At 36.6% G+C, this 11101-nt stretch overlaps 1 protein-coding gene across 5 annotated transcripts in view; it reads left to right on the plus strand.

The window, feature by feature from the left end:
* LOC121314365 (catenin delta-2-like) overlaps positions 1-11101 on the plus strand; it is a 300617-nt gene that overhangs the window by 139295 nt on the left and 150221 nt on the right. For all 5 annotated transcript variants that reach the window (XM_041247536.1, XM_041247532.1, XM_041247533.1 and 2 more), the window contains 3 exons: positions 764-798; positions 4309-4425; positions 10009-10181. In XM_041247536.1, the coding sequence (XP_041103470.1) occupies positions 764-798; positions 4309-4425; positions 10009-10181 (325 nt within the window). The remainder of the gene's footprint in view (positions 1-763; positions 799-4308; positions 4426-10008; positions 10182-11101) is intronic.

The raw sequence follows: 11101 nt of genomic DNA on the forward strand, positions 1-11101 counted from the left end.
TTACAAATATACTCTGAGTCCGACTCTTTAAATGCTGTTGTGCTTTTCACATGGGTTTGCAAACATACGCCCTGGTATTGTTCAATGAAGAATGTGAAATTAATGAGTGTTCTTGTTTGAATGTGGTGTCCTATTCACATGTGGAGTTTGGTATTCTCTGGCAATTCGTCACCCTTTAGTGTAAACAGAGACAGGCCCACAATATGAATCCTCAGCTACTCCATTGAGAAAAATCAATGGGAATTGTTGGTGTGATTTAGCAGCTGCCACTTGACTAAGGGTGGTAAATGATGACCTTTTAGGTTCATAATAACATTCAGCCTGTAGAAGCTTATCCCAGCAGACACTTTCTTACCAAATCGATTACATAAAAAATTGAATATTTTTTACACAAGTTTCATTTCTAGATAATCCTTGATTATTACTTGTATGCGTTGAGCTTCAGACAGAATGGCTATTGTAATTGATCTCCCTGACAGTTTCTGAAATGTTAGCACAGCTAGCTTACATTTAAAAGGGCTTGGTTAAAGAAGCACTTGGTGATAAAAAATAAAAGGGGGTCTTATTTTTATACTAAGAATTTTATATAAGCAGCGATGAGCTGCCACATTTACAGTTCCTCCTAAGTATGTATGTACTACTCCTGAATGTGTTTTTTTTTTTTCTTTTATGTATTTTTGGAAACTATGGGTTGTGAGTATGTGAGGAGTCATTACAATGTGATTGTATGATTTCTAATATTTGTTATTTCTTTTTATTGCAGTTCAACAGAAGAGCCATTTCGATGGAACACCCAAGGTAACCCCTTTAAATTATTTCAGTTAAGTTTGAAACTTGCACAATATGTGACTAAGGCATATTTACATGAGCAAATCAGTATCATTGTTTGGCTGTAAAATAGTAATATATTTTAAATGCTGCACCAAATTGATATAAGTGAAACTCTTTATTACATTTTTGATAAACATACTTATTAGTCGTCTGTAAGACTACTATGACTAATAATAATTATTATTCTTCTAGAGTTGGCAAAACAATTATATTTATCGCAGTCATTTATAACTTTTAAGAAAAATATGGGTACACTAGTATGTAAGTTGAATTGAATGGGTTTTCTAATACATATTCAGAAATCCATATAACATCCCTATATTTTTACTATATACAGACATATGTATAGGTTATTACATTTTTATAGAGCTATACAGTATGTGTATCTTTGCATCACACTTGCACGACCCTGTGTGTGTGTGTATGTGTGTGTGTGTGTAAGCAGGGAAGCGGTAAGCTTGCCTCAGCCTGGATTGATTGACGTTTTTTTTTTTTTTTTTTTTTTTTTTTTTTTTTTTTTTTTTTTTTTTTTTTTTTTTCCCTCAGCAATGGTTGATTGAAGGCCGGGTAGGAGGGTACATGAAAATGTAGTTGCATCAACGCTCGACGAAGTGACAAGCTGCTGTGTGAATGTGCAAGACTGTTTGTTGTTTTTGATGTGGCCCAGGCTGGCAGGGGCCGGGAATAATTGTCCCAATAAACCACGGATTCGAGTACCTGCAAATTGTGTGTGTCTCCTTCCTTTATTTTCCACCATACACTACAATATTAATTTGGTCATTGTAAATCATTTTGGGAACAAAAATGCCTCTATTCATTATAAGGCTAAACACAACTAACATGGTCTCCAATTATGGAGCCCGACAACCGCGTTATATAACAGGGTAGCACTGTATGTGTGTGTGTGTGTGTGTGTGTGTTGTGTGTGTGTGTGTGTGTATATATATATATATATATATATATATATATATATATATATATATATATATATATATACAGTGCCTTGCAAAAGTATTCAGACCCCTGACCAATTCTCTCATATTACCAAATTACAAATGGTACATTGAAATTTCGTTCTGTTTGATATTTTATTTTTAAACACTCAAACTCAGAATCAATTATTGTAAGGTGACATTGGTTTTATGTTGGGAAATATTTTTAAGAAAAATAAAAAACTGAAATATCTTGCTTGCATAAGTATTCAACCCCTGTGCTGTGGAAGCTCCCAGTTTGCATCGATGAAGGAAATTGCCCTAACGAGGGCACAATTACCTTATCATTGACCTCCACATGTGAACCATTATAGTTGCTGTCACATTTTCTGGATAAAAACCCCACTGTTGAAGGATCATTGGTAAGGCTGTGAATTTGAAGGAAAATGAAGACCAAAGAGCATTCTACAGAAGTTAGAGATAAAGTAATACAAATCCATAGATTAGGGGAAGGGTACAAAATAATATCCAAGTGTTTGGATATCCCAGTGAGCACAGTTGGATCAATAATCAGGAAGTGGAAGCTGCATCACACCACCCAGGCACTGCCAAGAAAAGGCTGTTCCTCAAAACTCAGCACTAAAACAAGAAGGGGACTTGTGAGAGAAGCCAGAGTGGCCAACAATCACTTTAAAGGAGCTACAGAGTTCAGTGGCCGGGAGTGGAGTAATGGTGCACCAGTCAACCATATCAAGAGCTCTGCATAACACTGGCCTGTATGGGAGGGTGGCAAGAAAGTAGCCGTTACTCAAAAAGTACCATCTGAAAGCACGTCTGGAGTTTGCCAGAAAGCATGAGAGTGACCCAGCTGCGATGTGGGAAAAGGTTTTGTGGTCAGATGAGACCAAGATAAAGCTTTTTGGCCAAAACTCAAAACACTATGTGTGACGCAAACCTACCACTGCCCATGCCTCAAGACACACCATCCCTACAGTGAAGTATGGTGGTGGAAACATCATGCTGTGTGGATGCTTCTCATCAGCAGGGACTGGGCATCTTGTTACAATTGAAGGAAGAATGGATGGAGCAAAATATAGGAAAATACTGCAAGAGAATCTGCTTCAGTCTGCCAAAAAACTGAAGCATGGGAGGAAATTCACCTTTCAGCAGGACAATGATCCCAAGCACAAGGCCAAAGCAACATTGGAGTGGCTCAAGAACAAAAAGGTAAATGTCCTACAGTGGCCCAGTCAAAGTCCTGATCTCAGTCCCATTGAGAATCTGTGGCACTATTTGAAAATTGCGGTCCACAAGCGTTGTCCAACCAACCTGAACAACCTGGAGCAAATCTGCCAAGAAGAATGGGCCAAAATCACTCTGACACTGTGTGCAAAGCTGGTACATACTTACCCCAAAAGACTTAAAGCTGTTATTGCAGCGAAAGGTGGCTCTACCAAATATTAATGTGTGGGGGTTGAATACTTATGCAAGCAAGATATTTCAATTTTTTATTGTTCTTAAAAAATATTTCCCAACATAAAACCAGTGTCACCTTACAGTAATTGATTTTGAGTTTAAGTGGTTTAAAATAAAATATCGAACAGAACGAAATTTCAATGTACCATTTGTAATTCAGTAATATGAGAGAATTGGTCAGGGGACTGAATAATTTTGCAAGGCACTGTGTGTGTGTGTGTGTGTGTGTGTGTGTGTGTGTGTGTGTGTGTGTATATATATATATATATATATATATATATATAATCACCATGTTATAAACACAATAATAACACTAGAAAGCATGTGATTGTACTTAGATTTATTAATTCCGTAAAGCAATAAAATTACAAGAAGAACGTTGTTACAGGAATGTCATGAATTTGATTATAAAGAATTCTATAAATGAGCTTGCTTGCCTATGTCAAAGTGGCAGAAACAACTTATTACAAAAAGACAAAAAAAATTCTAATGATGAACATATTAAAAACAAAAAATGTAATCATTCACATCAAAGTTTTAATTGTTTTAAAATACCACAAACTATTTAATGATAATGGATTTGTAATAGTTTATACAGTGCAATATAACAAGAATAGTGTATGTTAACACAGTAAAGTAGATGTAGCTGATTAAGATAAATAAAACAGTAATATATGTGTATTGGACAGATCATTTGAAGATACATCATTTTTAGTGCTGCTGTATTGCAAACACAGTTTAATACGATTCTTTGTATAGGGACTGGTAAGGAAGCTCCATTGGTTTAAGTGTGTTTGGTATGGTGGAGGATGTTAATCCTCAGGCTAAAACCCCTTGTGTAAGACCTTATCCTTTGGCAACTTTTATTATCCCTGTCAACTGGTACAGGCGTGAAAGCAGATAAGGCAGGCTAGTGTAATTTATTTGTGATTGTGATCAGAGTGATGAATGCCTTTGTGATTTCTGTGAATTCTATATGTTTTTTCATGCGCTGCATGTCACTTTGTGTTCTTGATTGAGCTTGGAGTTATGTTTAATTGTTTGCCTGTTTCTCTATGGTGTGTTTCAGACGGTCAGAAGGATATTGAGGATGAGCTCACTACTGGCCTGGAGCTAGTGGACTCCTGCATAAGGTCCCTTCAAGAGTCGGGGATACTCGACCCTCAGGACTATTCTTCAAGTGAAAGTAAGCCTGATTCTCTTTTTTTACTGACAGTGGGTTTGATATATTTTACAACACACCAACCTTTGATTCTAAAGCTGTTTTGAAAATAGTTTAGGTTGCTTACTAATCACATCTCTGGTGTCAGACTGTTACATCTTTTGAAATTGTAATTTTATAGAACAACAAGTTCCTTCTGATAGATACAGTACTGTAATAGTCCAGGACCCAAGACCAGACTTTTTTTTTTTCCCAAATAAGGAATACAGTTATCCTCATGTTACTTTGATAGAGGGACCCATGGGTATCAAAATGCACATGCAACACCCACCTGCCCCCCATCCAATAATGCATCATTGTGCTTCAGTTTATATTGTAATTTATGGGGGAAATAGCAAAAGTTAATTTAATGTATTATAATTTTGTTCGTTTTTCGTTTTGTTTTGCAACATTATATTTATGTATAGTGCTTTGACACAAAAAACTGAGCGCAACCTATATAAACATTCTGAATACAAAAAAGAAACAGAGCAAGGCTACTTTGTGAGCAAGCTGAATAAATTGATGCATCTTTGATTTGTGCAATTTGCACAATGTAATGAATTAGAGCTTTAAATTAAAAAGCAACTCACCTGACTACTTGTACACAAAATCCATTCTGCGTTCTTTCTTCACAAAGTGGTCAATCACTTCATTGTAAAAGAAGTTCACTTTCAATTTAAATAATCAAGGATGACAGCCAATCTTGTCCAGTTGTATTCCTGGAATAACTCTTGATCTGTATGAGGGCAGAAAAGGATCTTTCTACTGAAGCCACAGAAACAGGAATGGTCAATATGAGGTAAGCCAAGAAGAGAAATTCTAGCACGTAGGTGCTACAAATGGAAGGTGTCTCTGGCAGATTTCTTCTAATAATTGTGTGCGTTTTGCGGACCTTGAGAAAAATGCTGGCAATCCTCCAAGATTGGTAAAAAAAAATCTTGCCCTCTCTAATTTTAGCTTGTTTCACACAAGCTTGCACGCCATTAAGCTCATAATGCCATAACTGAAGCCCCATCGTAGCACTGTGCTAACTAACTTGTTGGAACAGTCAAATTCCTCCAGAACGTTAAGCACTAAGTTAGATGCACGTTTATGTTCTGTCACATTCACAAAATTCAGAAACTGTTCTTTCAGGCCATTATCAGTCACATACCTGAAAACACAAGACAGTTGAGCTATGTTTCCAACATTGTTTTTTTCATCAACCATTACAGCTACGTACTTGGCTTCCTGTACTTCTGCTTTTATTGCATATAGCAGAACATGAGACACAGAAAAGATTAAGTTGTTCTGAATCTTCTTAGGGGTACCCGAGAATACTGTTGACAAGTGATTGCTTAACATGTGGTCATAGTCAAAAATCAGAGATTCCACATAATTACCTCTATTTGAGGAATTGGTGCCTTCATCATATACTCTGAATGCCAGTTCTTGCTTGCCAAGGTAAACAACAGAATCAATCAAGTGTTTAAGAACCTCATGATTTTTTTCTTACATGCTCATTGTGATGTATCGCTATGCTTCTGTTTATCCAGTTGAACATCAATCCAGATTTGTCCAAAAGTGTTACAGTGGCTTGCAAGTGTCATGTTTTTCTGATGACTTTATTAGACAACCAAGATTTATGTAGTCAGTGCTGTTTTATATAGCCTTTTCTGTACTAAACAAAAGACAGTTTGTGACAAAGATGACGTGTATGTTGACGTCAGACCAGGAAGAAACACAGCACTATGAGGTGATATGGTGAAATGTGCTTGCTAGCGCGTTTTAATAACATGCAGAAAATAAAAGGTTGAACAAAACAAAGCACACAAAATAAAGGGCACAATGGCCAAAAGAACAGACAAACGGACAAATGAACAGTGGACGAACAGACAAACAAATATCATGCTGGTTGATAGCCAGCACGTATAGCAATTGTTTGTAATTACTTTTTGTTTTTATTGCTCCTCTATCTCCACACCGGTTCTCCATTCACAAACTCACTAACCCTGTGTGCGGGAAAACTGACTCTCTTTGTGCAGCTGTACCGAGACTCTATTGCTAATCAATCATTCAATTGGAATCTGCACGGCACATGAACTAACTGTGCTCCCTGTGCTTCCATCCTAATACCCACTTCAATCTGCACATGGTGTGATTGTACAGTTGCTGTGCTTAAATTCAATTATACACTTTACACCACCTGTGTGTGTACTAATACCTACACCAGCAATAACACGCCACATACAACAAAAAGCACAAAATACACATGGGGTAGGGCACCCTGCCACACCGTTCTAGCAGTATATTTTTTAATTGACAGCTACCAGTAAGCCACAGATACCTTGAAAGTGGTGAGTATATATATCCCTCCCCTTTCTGCGTCAGTTCGGTTATTTGTGGTGTATATTTCCATTTTTTAACAATCTCCAATTTTTCTGAGAAAGTTCTTCTTGAAAATTGATTAGTAACGAAATTGACTAGGACCTCTGTTGCCTGATGACATAAAAAGCAATTTGAAATATCACTTCAAAGTTCTCAATATAATTCTCAATAACCGTCTCTATAATAAGCAATGTCTCACAAAATTCAGCTATTCTTATACCACATCTGCTCACTAATGATTGGACAGCTGCAAAACCTGAGCATGTATTTGACTTTACTATTGGTTAAATACCTTCAACGGTTTATGTCCCACCTCTGCTCACTTATGATTGGACTGCCATGGAGAAAATGCAGTTCTTCTATTGGTGTCATTCTCCTACTAATCATGTCATATCTTGGCCCTGCCACTGATGTGCACTGACTCCCTATCTGATTTTGACACACAGGGGTCCTTCTATCAAAATTAGGAAAATTGTATTCCTCATGGAGCCAAAAAAAAAACTTAAATATGTAGATTTTGTTATTTGGTTGTTGCATCACTTTGTTTTTTTTTTTTGTTTTTTTTTACTTTGTTTTATTAATTATTGATTTATTTTGAAACTCTCATGTGGCCATACGTACATCTTCAAAATGACTGAACTATGGCAGTCTGGCTCTTGGGCTGTGATATATCAAATACTACTAAGAAAGTGGGCATGAGCTGCATTGCTGTCCAGATCTTTGAATGCAGCTCTACTATTTGCAGACACAAATGCAAATAGCCCCATTCTTTTGACAAATACTTAACTAAGTACAGTTTCATCACAAGTTTTGCCTTTTCATTCTTTCTATACATTCTAATTCTGGAAAGAGAGAGATAGGGAAGGCAGTGGATTGGAAATAACAAAAACAATACTAGGAAAGGTACTAGGCTATAAAAAAAATACTATCATCCAGCTAGGTCAGCGAGGGTTTCCTCGACTCACTGTGCACCAGCGACCCCTGTAGTCTGGCCAGGTTCCTGCAGGCTTGCCTGTGTAAGACAATGATATCTTGCAAGTCTATGAAAGTTCATTTAAATAGACGACATTCAAATTATACTTTAAAAAAATATATATTATTTTGAAGACACAAACTTTGAAAATCTACATAAAAAATAAAAAAAACTAAGTGCTTGCGCATTTACAGGCATGTTAGTGCATGATTATTACAATTAAAAACCAATTTTACAGATTGTTTTAAACAAGCAGAGTAAATGTATCAATTGCTTTTATATTTTCAATTTACAGTGATATATATATATATATATATATATATATATATATATATATATATATATATATATATATATATATATATACAGTACTGTGCAAAAGTTTTAGGCAGGTGTGAAAAAATGCTGTAAAGTAAGAATGCTTTCAAAAATAGACATGTTAATAGTTTATATTTATCAATTAACAAAATGCAAAGTGAGTGAACAGAAGAAAAATCTACATCAAATCAATATTTGGTGTGACCACCCTTTGCCTTCAAAACAGCATCAATTCTTCTAGGTACACTTGCACACAGTTTTTGAAGGAACTTGGCAGCTAGGTTGGCCCAAACATCTTAGAGAACTAACCACAGTTCTTCTGTGGATTTAGGCAGCCTCAGTTGCTTCTCTCTCTTCATGTAATCCTCGATAAAACAACTCGATGATGTTGAGATCAGGGCTCTGTGGAGGCCATACCATCACTTCCAGGACTCCTTGTTCTTCTTTATGCTGAAGATAGTTCTTAATGACTTTCACTGTATGTTTGGGGTCGTTGTCATGCTGCAGAATAAATTTGGGGCCAATCAGATGCCTCCCTGATGGTATTGCATGATGGATAAGTATCTGCCTGTACTTCTCAGCATTGAGGAGACCATTAATTCTGACCAAATCCCCAACTCCATTTGCAGAAATGCAGCCCCAAACTTGCAAGGAACCTCCACCATGCTTCACTGTTGCCTGCAGACACTCATTCGTGTACTGCTCTCCAGCCCTTCGGCGAACAAACTGCCTTCTGCTACAGCCTTTTTTCACACCTGCCTAAAACTTTTACACAGTACTGTGTGTGTGTGTGTGTGTGTGTATATATATATATATATATATATATATATATATATATATATATATATATGTAGACACACACACTTATGCTGTATCAGCTATACATAAACATTTGCAACCAGAATATTTGGCGACTCACACCCAGTGTGCACAAATGCTGCACAAATGTTGGTTACCTGTTGCACTGGTAGTAGCATATGAATTAATTATATGTACAGCACTAAGATGTTTGTGCCAAAAATGTTTATTGTTTTTTTTTCATACGCAAAAAACATATAATAAAAGGCTCACAAATATTTATGGCTTTACAGTATATAGTCATATTTACTATCCAACCTTGCCTATCTTATTTTGACTGACTCATATATTAAATATGTACTGCAGACTCAGCTCATAGTGGAACATTAAATGCCCCTTGGGAAGGCTATTGTTACCTCCTGTGGCTTTGGGCATTATAGCCCCCTGTCGGTAACAATAGTCTTCCCTCTGGTCAATAATTTTCCACTATAGCCCGCCTCTGCAGTCTCTCTTTCCTCTCTCTCTCTCTCTCTCTCTCTCTCTCTCTCTCTCTCTCTCTCTCTCTCTCTCTCTCTCTCTCTCTCTGTCTCTCTCTCTCTCTGCATCCACCTTTTAAAATATTTATGTTAATGTGGATTTGTGAACTATACATTGCCAAAAGATACTGCACAAGCTGCTGCACTATACACTCTCATGTTAAAATATTCTGGAGGTTGTAATTCTTTAGGCCTTACTGACCATTAAGTGCCATTCATAAAGCATTAACACCCCCATAATTGCCAGGGCAGAGAAATCATTTGCGAATATGACACACTTTTATGTTTTATGAATACAACCTTAATATATTTTAAAAACTTTGGGTTAAACATTCTTTGGCAGCCATGGGTTTAGGATTTTATTATACTGAGCAGATGTTATCCATATGTTTCAGAAATGTTTTCAGTTCTTAGCTAGAACTTCTCCTGATCTACCTTTTATTGTTGTCCTAATTTAGACAGCCAGTAGCACGTGTGTTCAATAATTCTGAGCTTGTCTTGATAAATTATTTATACTGTTTCTGCTTCACTGAAGTCTGCTTCACTGCCTGCTCTAAATTACTTTTAACACAGGACCGAGTCTCCTTTCCCAGAGTGCAATGCAACTCAGTTCCAATCCAGAAGGGTCTTTCCAGTACACAGCCAGCTACCATAGTAACCAGACCCTTGCCCTGAGCGATTCCTCGACATCGCAGTTCCCTACATGCAGTGGTCAAGTTGGAGGTGCAGTTCAGAGCTACAACCAGGTAGGGATAATGTCTGATAGTCTTGATAGTCCTTCAGTCTGCTTCTGTTAATTGATTTAATGAATTTATTTACTGGAAAACTGCATACAGTAATGTGGGCACAAGAGTCTTTACAATTTTAAACGCTCTGTTTTAATTTCAAAAGCATTCTTTGAATACAAAACACATAGATTAATTAAGCTTTTATTGTCAGTATAATCCAGTAAATGCAAAAGACAATTGTCATTGTAGTTTGGATGGGGTTCTTGTGACATTTATCTGTAGCTGATGTCCAAGTTAACATATTTTTTTGTGTTTCTCTCAGCAGAGGAATGTAATGATGACTACTATGAGACATAAAATGGCTATTAACTTTTTGGAGTATGAACTAAATTTATATCTCTTCCTTTGGCAACATCATCCAGCAATATTCTGATAAACTGACTAGGAATTCAACCATGTTGATTGGTTAGGTTTCAATTATCAGGGAAGCAGATTTGATCTGTAAGTAAGTATGTGCATGTGTGTGTGTGTGTGTGTGTTTATATATATATATATATATATATATATATATATATATATATATATATATATATATATATATAGACACACACACACACACACACACACACAAATAGAGAGCGCAGTTGCATTCCGGTAAGCCCTCCTCCTAAGAATCACAATGAAGAAACTGATCAGTTGGATAGAAAAGCTTGTATAGACCCAGCATGAAACTTTTCCCTGGAATGTCTACAGAATAGCTGATCAAGAGGCTGCTACGATACATTTCACTGCAGGCATTTTGTTTTTTTGAAGATTTTAATGTTCTCACAATAGCAGCCGCATATGCTCTCTTGAGCTCGAGATCCCTGATAAAAACCTAAATGCTCTTCTCTGAGCACACATTCTAAATGCTGTTCTCTGAGCACACATTCTAAATG

Source organism: Polyodon spathula, chromosome 4 (genome assembly GCF_017654505.1).
Source record: "Polyodon spathula isolate WHYD16114869_AA chromosome 4, ASM1765450v1, whole genome shotgun sequence".
Taxonomy (NCBI): Eukaryota; Metazoa; Chordata; class Actinopteri; order Acipenseriformes; family Polyodontidae; genus Polyodon; species Polyodon spathula.